The following is a 19,092-nucleotide window of genomic DNA, read 5'->3' on the forward strand; positions in this document are numbered from 1 at the left end:
GGGAAGGGAGGTGGCTGCGCGGAGCTCTATGGGCAGCGAGTTCCAGAGGCTGGGGGCCGAGGTCGTAAAGGCCCTCCTAGAAGTTGAGACTAACCTGGCCTCCGGAACTCTTAAAAGTTGCTGCCCAGATGATCTGAGGGTGCGGGGCGGATTATATGGGGAGAGGCGGTCCATCAGATACCCTGGGCCCAAGCCATTTAGGGCTTTATAGGTAACGACCAACACCTTGTATTGCGCCCGGAAGCGAATAGGCAGCCAGTGCAGCTCTTTAAGCACTGGGGTTATATGACTGGCCCTAGATGTATTGGTGACCAGTCGGGCTGCCATATTCTGCACCAATTGCAGCTTCCGGGTATGATACAAGGGTTGCCCCATGTAGAGCGCATTGCAGAAATCCAAGCGAGAGGTTACCAGAGCGTGTACAACAGTTTCAAGGTCCCTCCGGCCCAGGTAGGGACGCAGCTGGCGTATCCGCCGAAGCTGATAACAGGTGCTCCTGACTGTCGCATCCACTTGAGATGTAAGGTGGAGCGACGAGTCAAGGAGCACCCCCAAGCTGCGTACCGAGTCCTTCACGGGGAGCGTGACCCCATTCAGGACAGGTGGAATCACCGCCATCCCTGGACCAGGAGAACCTATCACAAGTACTTCCGTTTTCTCTGGATTGAGGCTGAGTCTGTTTTCCCTCATCCAGCCCATTACCGACTCCAGACAGGCCACGAGAGGAGAGATGCCTTCCCCGGTCACTGCATCAGTCGGAGGCATAGAGAAGACTATTTGGGTGTCATCAGCGTACTGATAACCCCGCGCCCCATGTCTCCGGATGATCTCTCCCAGCGGTTTCATGTAAATGTTAAAGAGCATAGGAGACAGAATAGCTCCTTGAGGGACCCCAGATGTTAGGGGTCTCCTGTCGGAGCAAACGTCTCCCAGCTGCACCATCTGGAACCTCCCAGAGAGGTAGGACCGGAACCACTGAAGCGCAGTGCCCCCGATTCCCACCTCCTCCAGGCGCTCCAGAAGGATACCATGGTCTATGGTATCAAAAGCCGCTGAGATGTCCAAGAGCACCAGCAGGGACACGCTTCCCCTGTCAATGCCCAGACGGAGATCATCGACCAAGGCGACCATGGCAGTCTCAACCCCATAACCCGCCCGAAAGCCGGTTTGAAATGGGTCTAGATAATCCGTTTCATCCAGGATCGACCGAAGCTGGAGAGCAACCGCCCTCTCGATCACCTTCCCCAAAAATGGCAATAGCGAGACTGGCCGATAATTGTTATGCAACAGGGGGTCAAGGGAGGGCTTTTTTAACAAAGGTTTTACTATGGCCAATTTCAGGTTAGATGGAAATTGCCCATCCCTCAAGGATGTATTAATAATCCGGTGTAACAATGAGGTCACAACCGGTCCCCCCTGTGCCGCTAGCCATGAGGGACAGGGATCGAGAGAGCATGTTGTCTTCCTAACACTTCGAAGGATCCTGTCCACATCCTCGGTACTAACAGACTCAAACTGATCCAGTATAACTGAGTCCACGGAAGCTCTGGATACCTCTGCTCTAGGTTCTGCTCTAATGCTGGCTTCAAGACCCTCGCTTATTCGAGAGGTTTTATCCGCGAAGAAGTTGTTGAATTGGTCACAGCAGGCCTTCGAAGGTTCAAGGATCTGGTTCGGGGCAGGAGGGAGCTGAGTTAGCTCCCTGACTACCCTGAACAACTCTGCTGGACGCGACTCCGCGGACGCAATACGGGCACCATAGAACGAATTCTTAGCTGCCCGTATCGCCTCTCCGTAGTCCTCCAAAAGGTGGTCCAGGAGAGCCTTGTCGGCTAAGCGTAGGTGTTTCCGCCAGCGGTGCTCTAGCCGTCGCAGAACCCGCTTCCGTGCCCGGAGATCTTCCGTATACCAGGGCTTACATTTGGAAGCAGGCCTGAGAGGGCGCTTGGGAGCGATACTGTGTATAGCCCTGGAAAGACCGGTATCCCAGATACCAGTCAGGGCATCAACAGAATCGCCGTCATTTCCAACCATATACCCCTCTAGGGCTTCTTGGAACCTCTTGGGTTCCATCAGCCTTCGAGGGTGGACCATTCGAATCTATATGCTGCTTTTCCCTGCCAGGCTCCAGGCTTCTTCTTGGCCCTACTAGCCAAGATTTCAGACGTTTAGGCAATAAGCACCCTGGTTGTACTCTTCCTCTGGAAGCTGCTCACAGAAATCAGGTTAATACAAGGCTTTTTTTTGGTTTTCCTCTCTATCTGAGTCTCAAGCTAAGACCCTTACCTTTCTGTCCTCTTCAAAACTGGAGTTTGACTCACTTACCCTCCCACATACAGTCGGCCCTTCTTATACACGGATCTTTTATACATGGATTCAAGCATACACAGCTTGAAGATGTTCAAAAAAAGTATGAATTTCGAATAACAAACCTCGATTTTCCATTTTTTATAAGGGACACCATTTTGCTATGTCATTATATTTAATGAGACTTGAGCATACATGGGTTTTGTTATACACGGGGAATCTTGGAACCAAACCCCAGAGTATAACAAGGGTCCACTGCATACACATGATGGAAACACACTTATGTGTATACACAGTTAAGGACTCTATCCCCTTGGTGTAAGCGAAAGGAGTTAAAAGCAGCCAGGAGACATCAAACATGCAGTCTCACATCATGACAAGGTGCTTGCTGCTTGATGTGCCTTCTGTTAAACTAAGCAATGAAATAGGTGTTAATCTGAGAGGAACAGCAGGAAGAAGACCTAAGTGTTGAAGTGGTATATACAATGTATAAGGTTCACATATTTCCAACTATTGGCAGGCAACATGAAATCAAGCAGCAAATCAAATCTGGTTCATGTGCTGAAGGTTCTTACTCATGCATTAGACCACTATATCAAAAGTTATTATTTTTCCTTCTGCAAGGATAAGCACTTTTTAAAAAAAAAACAATTTACAGTGAAATAGCTTTTCATTGAAGTTCTTTAAAAACTTTGCTACAATCCCGCTATAGATATATGAGATTAATAGGGGTGGGGGTGATTTTGTTTCATTTGTTTTGTTTGGCATCTCATGCATTATAGATTTTTGGACCCTTGGCCTAAACCAAGTTTTATGAATGTGTAGTGGGAGATAATGTGGATTATTTTGCCAAAGGATGATCTTTCAGTGTTTGAGATAATTTGTGACCACAATAGTTTTATGAAAATCAGCTTTATGATTAGGTCATTCCCTACAGATTCATAATATAATTTCATATCCTCATTCAGAGTATGTGCAGGAGAATGATTTATTTCCAAAGCTGGTGACCTGAGGACAAGATGTACAGGATGCAATAAAACACCAGTCCTACAATTTTGTTGCAGATGTTGTTCTGCAATCTAAATCATGTGGTTATTACAACATCAAGAGTTTTGTTCTATAAGATATTAAAGTGCTTCCTAGTCTGGCCTTGCTTATTAATGAAATGGAAATATTAACTCTTGTGCTTTGAAAACCTCAATGCCTGTCTGTAGTGATGGAGCTAGGTGAACCAGCCAGGAAATAAAAATTTATCCCTCCGTATCCCACCTCTAATTATTGCCCTTAGTAGTGAGATGTTGCAGTTTTAGCTAAGAACAAGGTGACACTCTCTTCCCTTTCCATATACAAATGCCAGCTGGACTTACTGATAGACCTTCCTCCAGTTTTAATAATGGGACCTGAAGGCAGCATAATTATGGAGCATCCACCACCTCCCATGATGAAGATGTATGGAAAATGCTTCTCTATGGGGATATCTATAGCTTCTGAATCCAGGAAAAATTTCCCCCATCTGCTTTACATCATTATACCACAGCAGAATTACAACACTGAAGTACCTGATCTATGTGTACCTAGGCACACAAATAACATTTTGTGCCTTATCTGAATATATTTATGCATGATGCATAAAGGCAGCTTAACCATACATACAGAGCACCTCATTAGCAAACAACAAAAGTTACCACTTTCAATTGACAGATGGATCTTCCACATGCCCCCCGCCCCCCTCTTTTTAAAGGTCTGCTGCAAAGTAGCTAGTACATTTTCTGTCTAATAATAATGTATTCCATCTATTTTGAGGCTCACAATAATATATTGGAGGTTAGGGTCATTAAACTCTACTAAACAGATGGATATGTATCACCTTAACTATCTGAGGTAATATGCCTCTCTGTATCTATCACTGGGTCACATGAGTTGGAATATATATAACATTTGCATGAGGGGAGCACTGATAAGCATGTGTATGAAGCAGAGGCAAAAGGAGAAGTAAAGTTCCACATGCTGATAGATTGCCACTTGGTTTATTTCTTATGAATTTAAAAAGCCCAATGCATTTCATCCTCCATGAACGTTGGCCATCTTCAGGGGCTATACTAAAATATACAAATACATTCCATTCAATATATTATCAAGGACAGAACAAAATAAAATTATAAGACACTCTGCAAAGAATTGGACCATTAAACAAAAAGGACCAGAGGCTATCATTTTTCATTATCTATATGTAAATTCAAGTAATAAGGAGAGAAAAAGAACTAATAATTTCTCTCAAACTGGTTACAAGGATAGCTGATGCAATTACCTTGAATGTTACATCAGTTTATTTCTCATGTCGATCATACTTCTCTTTATATTAGAGGTTCATTTAGACCTGTTGGAACTAGTGATTTTAATCTTAAATCTTAAAGTGCCTTATACAACTACAGATTTTTCTGTTTAAATGTGTATATATACACTTCGATATGTATAACAATGTAATCTATATGTTTTCAAAGAATATAACTAATTTTGTGTTGTCCTCCATAATACAGTTAATAGAATTTAGTTGTATTTTAGTGTAAGCTTCTAAAGAAGGCCAACTTTAACAGAGGCCAAAATTCATTGGCCTTTTTAAATTATCAAGAAATAAAACAAGTGACCATCTATCAGCACATGGATCTGCATTTCCTCTTTTGCTTTTATATTTGTACCAGCTTTACTTGGCTGCACTAAGACTTCTAGGTAAATACAAAGTAAAATCCACAAGCTTGATGTCTACTCACTGATTCACATGTTGAAGTAAGATGAATGCCCATTGTGAGGAGACAGAGGAATTGCAGAATATAGAAAACCAAGGAGGAACATGCCACAAATGGAGGATGTAACTCTGAGCCTGACAAACTGAAACTATAGAGTTTATCAGACACGGGAAATTGGAAGTATAATCCAATGGCAATCTGAACGCAATCATGGACTTTAACGTTATTGCATGATAACCCACTACATGCAAATTCGGGCAATGGGAAGTCAGTCCAAACTCAATCATGTGGTTTCACGTTAATGCATGATAGACTGCCACATGCAAATTCAGGCAATGGCATGCTATTTTTGGGCAATGGGGAGCCAATTCGAATGCAATGTGTATTCATGTAATTGCGCGAAACTAGCGACTTTAAGTGAATGCGTTCTGGCCCCACTTTCTTTTCATTCAAATTTAAGATAAATTCCTCCCATTTGATAAACTCCTGAGTCGAAACATTCAATCCTGAAGATTCTTTGTTGGATTGGACCAGAGATTTACCTTGGCCTTCAGGCCCACCCCCAACAGTGGTCATTTAAATGGCAATCTCATTAATAAGGTTGATTTGGGACTAAATCCAAGTGTTAGTCTAAATGGTGGGTCAATCCTTATGTAAATTTCATCGATTCAGTGGATCTACACTAGTTTATACTAACAATTGTATTTAGCTCTTTGTTATCACCAGTTACTGCCATTCATAAACTTCACATTTACTACAAGTCACACATTCACTGCCACTTTACTTCATTGTTTACATTTTTGTCCCTCATTATACTTGTGTTTTTGTGTCTGCATCTGTCAACGTCATATAACATCACACACTGGAGAAGCTGGACTCTGCTAGTACATGACATCTTATACCATAACAAATTTGCTAGTCTTTAAAATTCCATTACTCTCTTTGTTGTTTTCCTTAAATAACATTTTTTCCAGGCTTTGTTGGTTTTGCTTAAGTTACATTTTGCTTAAGTTATATTTCCCCCCCAGAAGTAAGATGTGATAAATAAGCTACACCTCATCCTTCAGGAAGATGCTGTAGCTTCCACAACTGTTTTAGTTACTTTTCCGTATCTTGTTCAGCCTTAAAATACCATTTTAGAGACAGACAACAAAACCTTACAATACAAGTAAGGTTTTGTTCTTTGCTGTTAAGTCAACTTCGGCTTACAGCAATCCTATGGAAGAGGGACCTCCAAGAGCCTTGGTCCTCAGCTGCCATGCTCAGATCTTGCAAACTCAGGAACATGGTTTCCTTGATTGAATCAATCCAGATGTAGTCATCTCCCTCTTTTTCTACTGCCTTCCTCTTTACCAAGCATGATCATCTACCAGTAATCTCCATGTGGACAGTCAGTAATTGAATATACTTTTATAATGATACTTACTGCTCTATTATTTGTACTCTCTATTGTCTGGCCATATGTAGTGCAGTTTATAGTCATCCTGTACAAAAACACAGTTTTGGGTATACCCCTTGAAGCATTCTTTCACACTGGGTACTAAAAAACAAACACGAGCACAATTATCTGCAATAAACAATACAGACATTTGTCACATCCTCTGCAGAAAATTACAGAAAAAAGCACTCACTTCCAATGTCTGGCCGCAGCTTTTTATCATATTCTCTTAGCAACTTGTTTAGCAACAGTGTCACATCGGTGTCATGCGTTTTTGGAGACATTACCCATTTCTGGTTTGTTGTAAAATCCTCAAAGTCATCCTCTTTGACCTGTCTTGAGCTGAAATTCAAAAAAATAAACAAAGGAGGTAGCATTAATGGTAAATTTTACAATAATGCTCCATAGAACATATCTTCCTTTCATCAGTAATCAGGGAAGCTTCTGATTTATTTGTTGTTTCATTCATGTGTGTGTGTGTTTGTGCATATCTATATATTCCTCCTGTCACACATGAAAGTCTAACTAGGGCACTCTAATGGAAAATAATTGCATAGTCTCACATCATTATTCCACACAAGACAATGAATCTGGGGATAAATAAATATTATTTTTCATCTTTATCTATGTGATGCCTTATTTTATGTTGTTGCTAACTTTAAAAAAATATTATATTTGTAAAGCATAATAGAAGTGCACAAGCAAGGTTCTCAGTTTTACTATTCCAATATAACAAAGTAGAAAAATGATATGAGAGTGGGGGGGGGGAACAACCATGGTAATAATGTTTTGATAAAAGCTGACCATATGTTCAAATATAGGTCCATTTATAATTTCATTTGTACATTGTGCTTGCAAATGTTGCAAGCATTGTTAGATTTGCTATCCAATGAATCACAGGTGGAGTTGTTGCTAACCTGCAGTAGAAACCCATGCCAAATAGCACCATCAGAATGTCAAATATGGCTTCTCTGATACATGCCAGTTCATTTTTCCATAGTGAAAATATTAAGAATTCAGACATTCTAGTGTTTCCTGAATACCATTAAAAAGGTATTAATTGTTGTAACACTTCAGAATTCCAATACATAATGAAGGGTATCTTAAGGGTAAGAAACTAAGAATTAAGAAATTGAATCAGAAACACATTGATTTGAAACGTAAGAAAAGTTAATTTATGGACATTTACAGAAGAGGTTTCCCCATCTGTTCTTGATACTGAAGCTATCTACAACTGTCACCAATGTTCTCCCTATGATGGAGAACACTTCTGAACAAGGATGGGTGGATTTAAGGATTGCTAAGTGGAGGAAGAGAGAGGGAACCTTTACATTACATCACATTATAGTACATTAATTTAAGTTAGTGTTCAGGTCTGATTGGGGAAAATTACCCCCCCCCCCAGCAGCCCTGTCCCAGGAGGATTCATTGTTTTACAGAATGGTTTGGGAGGTGCAGATGGGATGAAAGAATAGTATACTTTCCTACCCTTTTCTGAAATTAATATTGCCTATGCATTTCTGTCAAAAATTGCAAGATGAGCAGTCCCCATCAGACCAAATAAGATAGGATTCCCTTTCATCCCCTGCTGTGTTCCTAAATACCCTTCCTGTTCACTCATTTTGGGGTGCTCCAGATCTTGTCAGTGCATTGTAAAGTTAATGAAGCAGTCATCAATTGAAATCAACTCTTCTCATCTCTTGGATATCAGAACAAATCCTCCACTTTGGAAACCCTCTCAGGTGCCTCTGAAGAGCTACAGAGCTTTTGTTTGCCACTGAATCACTCTGAATTTTAAGGTCTATATAGGGTTGGAAAACATAACTTCTTTATCATACTGGACCCACACCCCACTGTGTCCAGTGACTGTCGTCGTCAAGCTTTGATATGAGATGCTATTCTGCCCTCTTTGTGCTTACCACTCTGTTCTTGTTAGCATCCCAAGACTGGCACTGTCAAAACTCACAGTTTGAGCCATTCCAGCATTCCATGGACCCTTTGTCAGGACAGGATTGTAGCTACAGTCCCTCAATCCAACCTACTCTATCCCTTTTCACTTTTCCACTTCGGTTAGCTTTGTATGCTGGATGTAAGAGGAAGCTACTCTTGTATGTGTATTCTTTATACTTCCAAATAAAAGTTCTTTTAGTTCACCCACACCTGGAGTCTCTATCAGCCAGTACTGGTATAAATTGGTGCTTCCAATCCTAAGGTTACCCTCCCTTTTACAAGCCAAGCAACATTCTCCAACATATTAAAGATAGACTGCTTCAAATAGTGGAGGTTCTACAAGCCTCATGCCTTTGTAGATAACAGAGGGGAAGCTGTGGGATTTGTGGCTTTGATGCCAAAATCACTTGGTTGGCTTAGGTAGGTATTATGCCACTCAATTAGGGAGCATAAAATCATTTGCTGTTCCACTTCAGGCAGTAAAATGTTATGGTTAGATAACTGTTTCATATTCACTATCACTACTTAGTCACATTTTTGACACTATTGCCACAATCGTAATTCACCCTCCAACATACTTTACTAGGCATCACCTCCATAGGGAGTAGGAGGTCATTCTACCAATGAACACAACATGGCTGAATAATGTTTTTGTCAAGTTTCGGGGAGTCAGGCTGGAAGAAGTTACTTAGTCAAGTACTAAGCTAAGTATAAGCTGCTACAGGATTCTGGCCTCTATTTTTAAATGTTCCTTTTTCTTTTAAGAGTCCCATTATGGGTAGTGAACAAATGCCATAGGGAATGATCTGCTGTGATTATTTTCTATTTTCTGGAGAGTTCTTATTCACTGAAAAAATGATGCCCTCTGTGGATTCTGAATTTATGCTATCAGTTCTATTCTCTCAGAACTCCAACTCATTCTGCTGCATTTCTACATTGGTAAACAAGGCAAGTAGAACATGATGGAAAGAATATTTTTAAAAAAAAGTTGGGAAAGAAATCCTGATGAAGAGAATCTGAATTGACAATGGGACATATTCTGCACAAAATTCACATTTGATTATTTTGTACAGATAATGATACCTTCTGCAAAGGAAATAGCATTTTCTATTAAAAAATATTATTTTCTGTGCAGATGCTCTAATTGGAGACTTACTCTGCACAACATTCACACATGATTGATTTTCACAGAGAACAGCACTGTCTGTGAAGGAAACAGCTTCTTCAGAGCATTTTTTTTTAAAAAAATAAGAAATTAAATCTGTGGGGATTAAACCATTTAATAGAGAATATTTAGAAATATAGTTTAGCATAGGAACAATAAATACCAAACCTGATCTTAGCCAAAAGACCAAGAAGACTTTTTTCTCATTTTTTTTTTAAACTCCTTTTATGAGTTTTTGATTGTATTTTGTATGCTGTATTTTGCTGTTCTTATTCTGGTCTGTGACAGTAATAAATATTTGTGTGTGTGTGTGTGTGTGTGTGTGTGTGTATATATATATAAGTTTGTGCGGTAAAGACCATTTTCTGAACAGGAACCAGCATTTTCTGTGTCAAAAATAATATTTCTCTTCAGAAATATTGTTTTCTTCACAGAAAATTCTGTTTTCTCTGCAAACCAATCATCTGCAAATTTTGTGCCATGTAAGACCTGAATTGCAAATAAGCTTCAAAAACAGCACATTTTTTGAAGACTTTCTCCCAGTGGGAAGAAAATTGCTAAAATTATTCTCTGTTTTGGTTGAGAAGAAAATTAGCAAAGAAACTCCTGCTGTGAAAATTGTAGTTCCAGGAGGAACATAAAGTCTGCCATTCTTGTACCAGAGCTTCATGGCAGGATAGGAATCTCAGATCAGTAACAGAGCACGTACTATGAACATAGAAGGTCTCAGGAGGTTCTGTATTTGCACTCCAGGTAAAAGGATAAAATAGTTGAGAATAATAAAGACTTCTACTTGAGTTGTTATTAAACACAACAGGCAATAACAGGCTTTGTTGTTATGTGCCTTCAAGTCATCTCTGATTTATGGAAACCCTAAAGTGAACCTATCACCGGGTCTTCTTGGCAGAATTTAATTCACAGGGGGTTTGCCTTTGCTTTCCTCTGAGACTGTGACTTGCCCAAGGTCACTCAGGGGTTTCCATGGCCAAGTGGGGATTTGAACCCCAGTCTCCTAGAGTCCTAATCCAAAACTCAGTTACCATGCTGGTTCTCAATACCGGGCTAGACCAGAGATTAAAAATGTTATTTTGCACTACATATTCAAGGAATAGCCATGCTGGCCATGCAGGGAAATACAGTGAAGCTTCCAAAGCTTGAATGCTATATCCTGTGCTTTTAGTAGTCCCAAGGAAGGTATCACTGTTTTATGGATCTTGGATTTTGGACTACAAGTCCCAGAGTTTCCTGCTGGATTATTTTGGAAATTGGAGTTCCAGAGTCAGTTGTCCAACTCGATAGACAAATATTTCACCTGTGACAAGGCAACTACCTATGGAGAAAACATGATTTCTGTTGAAGGCATGCTTTTTTTTTTAATTAAAAAGAAGACATTCTCAGATGGGCTTAAAGCAGTTGTAATAATTGTGCAGCCATCCAGTTGTCATTGGGCAACAGCTCTCATCAGACCTATCCATTGTAGCCAATGTTAAGGAAAGAAGAACTCTGAGAGCTATAGTCCAACAAGATATGAAGAGTTACATTATTTTGCTCCCCTGATTTAAAGTATGTGTCAGTTTAGAGATGAGGAGCCATGCTTGGCATTTAAGTTCTTCCCTGAATGCATACAAAGAAGGTCTGCAGTATCAATGCCTTCTACTGAGCAAAGGCCCCCAAATCCTGAGCTTGCTTATTCACCATTACCCCCTCCCATTTTGTCCATCTCTGAACATTCTCCCACATTTCCAGATTTGTTAATGTTCTGATAATCTCTCAGCGCTTGCTGCAACATTGTTTTATTTATATGTTGTACCAGCCAGCAACTGGACGTGAGAGTTGCCTAAGTTAAATTACAGTTTAGTACATCTGGGATATTTGAGTGTTTTTTTTTTAAAAAAAAAAAAGAAAAACAAAAAGATGTGCTAGGAAGCTGCATTTTGTTGCTCGTGGCTCTTACTGGTTCATTTGTAAGACTGGTAATTTTTTCCTCCAAATGCTGACACCCATGATTTATCAGGGTACATTAACTAAATTATTTGCTTTCTGAGATGAGTTATGAAAGGGTACTGGGCAAATTTAGCTTTTCTTCATCTGTGTGTCTCAACTGATACAGGCTTTCAGGCAGAGCGGTCCTGGGTAGATGAAATATAAAGCTCTGACATCCCTGCTTTCTTTCAATTGTGCTCGCAGGGCAAGACTTTGGGGCAGAAACTGAGGGCTCCATTCAGCAGAATGGACAGGATAACATCCCTCCTAAACACACAGACACACACACACCAAGTTGAACGTGGTTGTGCATTGGACTATGACTCTGGAGACCATGGTTCAAATCCTGGCTCAGCCCATAGAAGGTCAAGTCATACCCTCTCAGCCTCAGAGGATGGCAATGGCAAAAACCCCTCTGAAGAAACATGTCAAGAAAACCTCATGATAGGTTCACCTTAGGGTCTTCATAAGTCAGAAATGACTTGAAGGCACACAACAACAACAACAAGCTGAAGAGGTTCTAATCACAAGATCCATCACTCCAGAGTCCAAAATAACTTACTCCACCACACAGGGCCATCCCTGTTGTAAGGCAAAGTGAGTTGATTGCCTCAAACAACATATCTGTGGGGTGTCATGAGAGAAGAGCAAATTGTCACATGTTTAATTTGTTGTTATTATCCTAGAATCTTTTACCCACATTGCTGACTTCAGGCATGACTGAGCCATCTCTGATCCACTCCTTCCATTAGATTTTAAAAGGGCAAATAAAGGTATCACCACGGGATCAGCTTTAGAATTTGTTGGGTTTTTTAGGGTGAAAATTTGAAGATACGAAACTCAAGTGCAAACAAGGGGGTCCAATACTTAGGGAAGTAGAGTCTGTGTCACCGTACACTGAGAACAATTTTCCTTAAGATTTAACTTCTCTGACACCTGATAAAGCAATCTGTTTGACCTCAAATTGATAGGCATTGCTTGTTACAGCTTCTAAAGTTATTGCCATACCTGCGAATACTGAGACTTTTCCAAAATATTAAATACATGCTTCCATCATAGGATCATCATACTGGATAAAATCCAAATACAGTTTTCAGTGGAGGTGCTGTATAACCTCAGATAGAAAAGTCTAATTCTGTTTTATTGCCTTTATTCCCAAACATCTTACTGCTACTCTGGTGAAGTGGCTCACTTTTCATCTACATACACTTCTTAATGTCCAAAATATAAACACCATGACAACAATGCAGTACTTTCTTTCCCCCTATATGCTACTTTAACATCTTTGCCTATTTAAGGAGCCTGTAAAGCTTGCAGGTTAGTGTGGTGCAATCTACACCTTTTGGCTGGCCCAAGAAAGGTATTGCCACAGAATAGATTTTGGATTTTCTCCCTCCTCCCCAATGAATGGCCAACATGCTTTCTGCCTGAAATGCTTTCTGCTTGGATCATATTTGTAGGAAAGAACCAAATTGGTGGCAGATATCCTGGGTATTTATGATCAAAGTTCCTCATAAGAGGCTCCTGAGAAATAATGGAGTTTGGGAACAGGACTTGTTATGGATTGGAAAATGGCGAAAACAACAAGATGCAAATGGTGAGATTGACTGTAAAGAGAAATAAGAAGCCAAGTTCCTCCAAGCATTTGTATTTATAGTAAGATGAGAACATGGATAAGTTTCACTTGGTAAAACATCCCCCTTTTTTAAAATATGATAAAACCTCAAGGTCTTTTCATCTTGAATATATTAAAAAATGTAAATGTTTATCTATTCTTCATAATCAAGTGAAATGAAATTCTTCTTCATCTGCCTTGGTCAGATTCTGTAGGGACAGCTATTCCCAGCAAGGAGAGGACTGTATTGTTCCTGTCTGCTATATTATTATTATTATTATTATTATTATTATTATTATTATTATTATTATTTATATACCAACTTTCCAAAAATATCAAAGCGGTTTACAAAATTACATAAAAACACATAAAATGCAGAAACAATTTACACAAAAAAATAAATAAAATATCTAAACAGTACATAACGTATACAAACTAAAATTCCATCCCTCATCCCTTAACTAAAATACAACCATCATTAAACATTAAACAAAAGTATATAAACAATTACATAAAGTACATAAATGATTTGCATAAGCAAATAAATACAATACCTAAACAAAACATAATATATACAACTAAAATTCCATCCCTCATCCCTTAACTATATCCTATATTTCTCTCTCTCTCTCTCTCTATATATATATATATATATATATATATATATATACTAAGTGAAAATCATCTCAAGAAAAAAAAAAGAGGTGGTAATCTTAATTTAGCCCAGAAATGTGACTGAATATACACTAAAAGACTTTTGAGAGTTAACCATCCAGTAAATACACGGATGGCTAAATTTGTCAGTTTTGGTTTCTCCCTCATTCAGATCATATAATTTTCAAATTCTTTCCATGCCAAATGTGAAATAATGAGCACATTTAGGTAAATCCTGATCAAAGTTGAATTGAACTGGAATTTTCATCCATCCTCCCTAATTGTGAGTGGGAGGTAGGAATCCTTGATATGTGAATGACTTGGAGTCAGAAATTAACAGTGAGATGGCACAGTTTGGGAAAGTGAAATCCAAGTAGGCTATAAAGAACTCTTCTTCTTGTTGTTGTTGCTGCTGTTGTTGTTTTCCTAACCAGGTGAATGGAAAATTCACTGCTAGTGTCAATGGAGATAGATTTCAGCATGAACACTCAGCCACAGTAACACACCATTGGGATCTGAAATGGTTACAACAAACCTAGGAACAGACTTTTAATAAGTCCTTGTTAATATGCAAATGGACTTTAAATTTCATGGACTTTTCCCAATTGCCACATGGCCAGAGGAGAGGGGCCAGCCTGCCAAAGATATCCTTCCCATACCATCTTAACTAAAGACAGAAACAACAAAATGCAGGCATCTTACTAACAGATGTAATTTTTCTCCTGTTTGGTATGTAACATCTTTCCTGCTGAAGAAGCCAGTGGAGCTTCGAAAGCTTGCAACAAGTTTATTGTGCATTTTGGTTGGCCAGTAAAAGTATCACTGTTAGGTGGATTTTTGTTTGAATTTATTAAATGGCCAACACAGCTTACCCCTCCATATTGACTTTAAATAAATTAATGTTGTGGCTATGTCTGGAACAGTGTATACAACTCTGGATTCACCATTTCAAAATGGATACCATAGAGATGGAAAAGGTTCAGAAAAGGACAAGCAAACAGATCAAGGGAATGGACAGTACCTTCCCTATCAATAAAGGGGAAAATGAGTTCAGAGAGAGGAGGATTTTTTTAAAAAAAGTAATGTTTTAAAACTGTTGTTATTTAGTAGTGTTTTGATATTGATTTTAACTATATGTGTTTTATTGTATTCTATCTTTTGTAAGCCACCTTAAGTCCCAGACTGAGATAAAAGCAGGATATAAATAAATAAGGGATGGATGGATGGATGGATGGATGCAGTGGACAGGAAAGAGTATTTTCAAAGAGAAGTAGATGCAGAGGAACTTGTGTCCTTCTCTTACAATGCTAGGACTCCAAGTCCCCCAATAAAAAAGACTGGGAGGACAGATAAAGTACTTCTTCAAATAACACACATTTTATTGATGGAATTCACTGCTACAAAATATGGCAATGATCCCAAGTGGCTTGGGAGTTGGACAAATTGATGAGGACAGTTCCAACAATTAGGCATCTTTCCAATATATTGAACCTCCATATTCAAAGACATTCAAGTTTTCAGTTTCAGCTGGTGGGGGCACATGCAACAGGGGAACATTGTTGTCTTTGGGTAGGCTTCCGGGAAGGATGATGCTTGACTGGAAGGAGTAGGGCTCTTGCGTTATGAAAGAGCTGGTTTTTCGCAAATGGTGCACTCCAGATTTTACTTCCGGGGTTCTCTTTTAGGAGTTATTGTTTTGATGTTGTTGATTTTGGTTTCTGCAAAACTTAAAAGCCAGGCAGAAGTGTCAGTTTGGTAGAGGGCAGAGGAGACAGAGATGAAGAATCCAGTTCCTAGTACATAAATCCAGTATTTTAGGTAAAGGACTGACAAGGAAAGGAATCGTGTGATGAGTATGGGTGAGTGAGCAGATGATAGTAGCATAGTAGCATATCTAGGGTAGGTTATACCCTGTTAGCTACATTCATCAGGAATCCCAGTCGCCAAACCCAATGTATAAGCTGCCATTGATCCTTAGATCACAGAACCTCAGTCACATCAGCAGACTTCCCCATGCTGGTGTCTTCCAGAGATTTTTGGACTTCAGTTCCCACAGACCTTCCCTTTCATCATCTTCATTGGAACTGACAGGGGATATAGTCCAAAATATCTGGAGGGCACTAAGTAGGGAAGGGCTGACTTTAGATAATCCCTGTGAGCCAATTGTGCCATTTCTATCCCTCAAGTGGGGAGCACAGATATTTGTGTAGGCTCACTGTGCATCCCTACAGTATGTGACAGTAGAGATACATGAAGATAATTGTTTCTTTTGGATGATACATTAAAGAGGTGGATGGCAAGAATGGCAAGAATAAGGTAAATGTGCACCCCAACCCAGCATTGTGAGCCTGAGATGGGTGAAGGGCTGCAAATATACTCTTTACCAATGATTGTTTTGGGTGCTCTTGAATGTGGGTCCCAAATCCAGCCATCCTTTACCAATAATATGCGCTTAAGACATGCGGTCTGTGATATCTGAGTTCATAGATACACACTTTGACTCTAATAGTTCATCTCTGACAAATTTGTTGAATTTCTGGTTAGACTAGAACAGAACAGAACAGAATTTTAAACTGTCAATACTGTGCTTAATCTGTGTTTTTTACTCTTTTTCGTTCGGCATCCTCTTTTCATCTGTGCTGGTCTGTGGCCATAATAAAGATCCTGCTCTATGCTAATCCTGGGGTATATATATATATATATATATATATACATAATTTATTGAAATATATCATAAAATACAAATAGAAATACAATTCTTATCAACATCTCAGATTATCTTCTTGTCTTGTTGGTTTTAAAGGGTTAGTTTTAAAGCAGTCCAACTGCATCGCTATAAGGCTGCTTCTATGTCCTGGGGAAAATTTGGAAGAGAAACAAGTGTAATACCTTCTTTGTTAGTACTTGGAAGAGAGACCCCTAAGGAGTCTCCAGAGCAGTAGGCTACACTTAGAGGAAAGCCAGAGCAAACCTCCCCTCAATAAGCCCTGTCAGGAAGGACCCTAGGATAGGCTTTCCCTCTGCTGCAATGGACTTGAAGGCACCTGACAACAACAACAGCAACAACAACTCAGTCTCCATGGAGGAATTAGAGGAGAAGAGTGGCTTCCACTCTGTCTCCTGGTCTGAACTTGAAAGGAAGAGGCTTCAAGTTGTCCAAGGGGTTGAGGCTCAGCTTCCAAAAGCGGTTCAGCACTCTGGACAGTTCCCCGGTTCAAAGCTGAACTGACTGAGGAGGAAAGCGAGACTTTGCTTTTCTCGACGGGCTTCTTCTCAGGCTGCCTCCACACTGCAGAGAGAACCCGATTTGGCATCGCTTTAACTCTTTGTCTAGCTCTTTGCTATGGCATTCTTGGAGTTGGAATATGTTTTGGGGCCCACAACAAACTCCAACTCCCAGAATTCCATAGCAAACAGTCAAACAAAGAGTTAAAACGCTGCCAAACTGAATTATTTCTCCAGTGTGGATACAGCCTGAGTCGGTCTGCCTGCCTCTAGTTCCACTTCCCAAAAAGGGACCATTCCACCCAAAGGGGGGCACTTACCAGGCTTGGAGGACGGAGAGGCAAAAGACGCCCAGGAGCAGCTTGGCGGACATGATCCAGAGGAGAAGCAGGATGAGGAGGAGGAGAAGCCCGGCGGAAAGTGGAGGAGGAGGCTGAAGGCAGGGAGCGGGGGAGCAGGGGGTCTTCCGCCGGCTGTCTTCAGACTCCCCCCCAGCTCCAGGTCCCGCCTGCCGGGCCCCAAGTCTAGGATCCAGCCCCACCTGCCTCCTCTCCGCTCTGGTCTCCTTTTCTCTCTCTCTCTCTCTCTCTGCCGATCAATAGCCCCAGGGCAGCCCGGTCCTGCTGGGTGCTCTTGCTCCGGCCATGGGTCTCCTGGGCTGGCAAGAGGCAGAGAGCAGGGATCCCCTTCCCAGGCGCCGGCGGAGGAGGAGAGCCCTCCGAGGAGGAGGAGGAGGAGGGAGAGGGAGAGGATCCCTCAGCCCGGGCGCTGGATCTCCCCCCGAGGAAGGAGGAAGAGGAGGAGGAAGAGGGGGTGGGCTCAGCATGGGAGAAGCAGAGGCTCCGGGAACTCCGTGGCTGCCAACAGGTCCCTCCTGAGGGGCTGCCCGAGAGTCCGGGCGAGTGGGAGCCAAGGGGGCATCGCCTCCAGGAGAAAAAGGAGGAGGATTAAGAAGAGGAGAGAAAGAGGAGGAAGAAGAAGGAGAAGAGGAGGAGGAGAGGTAGAGGAGGAGGAAGAAGAAGAAGGAGAAAAAGGAGGAGGAGAGGAAGGAGGGGGAGGAAAAGTAGAAGAGGAAGGGGAGGAGGAAGAGCGAAGGAGAGACAGGAAGAACAGAAGGAGGATTGGAAGAGGTGGAGGAAGAAAAGTAGAGGAGGAAGGAGAGGAGAAGAAAAGGAGAGGAGAAAAGCAAGGAGGAGGGAGGAAAACGCCGGGCTCTCCCCGTGGAGGCAGGCACACCCCCCCCCGAGCTCGATGCCCAATTCCGGCCAGCAATGCTCCCTTCCCCGCAGCTGTATCCCCTCCAGCCCGCCTGCCCGGCTCCTTGTGTCTCGGGGGGGAGGGGAGTCTGGGGGAGGCGGAGGCAGGACCCAGTCTGCCAGAGGCTCCGGAGGCTGGCAAGGCGGGGAGGAGGGCAAGGCTGGCGTCAGTGGGTCCCCACAGTTGGGGGGGGGGGAGAAGATGGGATACGTGTGGGGTGTGTCCTCTTTATTAAAGGGAAGAGGGTTGCCGCCCCCTCTGCCGGCGCCGCTTGACCACAGCTGGGCTCTGTGTATCTGTGTCTGGGGGGGTGGGGTATGGACAGCTGTGGCTGCCCTTCTTTAAGATGGACGTTGGGGACCAGAAATGGTGAGGTGCTTCCATGAAAGAGTGGGGGGTTCCTGCTCCCGAGGAAAGAGGGGCTTCTTCTCCGGGAACAGCTTTCCCTCCCTCCCTACTGAGGAAGCGGAGCGAGGCTGCATCAACGCATTTCCCTTGGCAACAACGCGACCTCGCCCCCGAAAAGTGGCCCCATTTGGAGGGTGACGCCGAGGGAGGAATGGAGCCCCTCGCAGGACCTGGGAAGGATTTCCAAGCGAGGCTGGCTCTGAGGCTGCATTCACACTGGAGAGATAATAACCCGGTTTGGTATCGCTTTAACTGCCCTGGCTCCAAGCTATGGAATTCTGGGAGCTGGAGTGTGTTGTGGCCCCCAACAAACTCCAACTCCCAGAATTCCATAGCCTTGAGCCAG

At 41.8% G+C, this 19,092-nt stretch overlaps 1 protein-coding gene across 1 annotated transcript in view; it reads right to left on the reverse strand.

The window, feature by feature from the left end:
• GABRG3 (gamma-aminobutyric acid type A receptor subunit gamma3) overlaps positions 1-18,062 on the reverse strand; it is a 482,481-nt gene extending 464,419 nt beyond the window's left edge. The window contains exons 1-2 of the mRNA XM_042461104.1: positions 17,402-18,062; positions 6,683-6,831 (exon numbers count right to left, since the gene is read on the reverse strand). Coding sequence (XP_042317038.1) covers positions 6,683-6,831; positions 17,402-17,454 — 202 coding nt within the window. The 5' untranslated portion in view covers positions 17,455-18,062. The remainder of the gene's footprint in view (positions 1-6,682; positions 6,832-17,401) is intronic.
• Positions 18,063-19,092: the final 1,030 nt, after the last annotated feature.

This window comes from Sceloporus undulatus, chromosome 3 (assembly GCF_019175285.1).
Source record: "Sceloporus undulatus isolate JIND9_A2432 ecotype Alabama chromosome 3, SceUnd_v1.1, whole genome shotgun sequence".
Lineage (NCBI taxonomy): Eukaryota > Metazoa > Chordata > Lepidosauria > Squamata > Phrynosomatidae > Sceloporus > Sceloporus undulatus.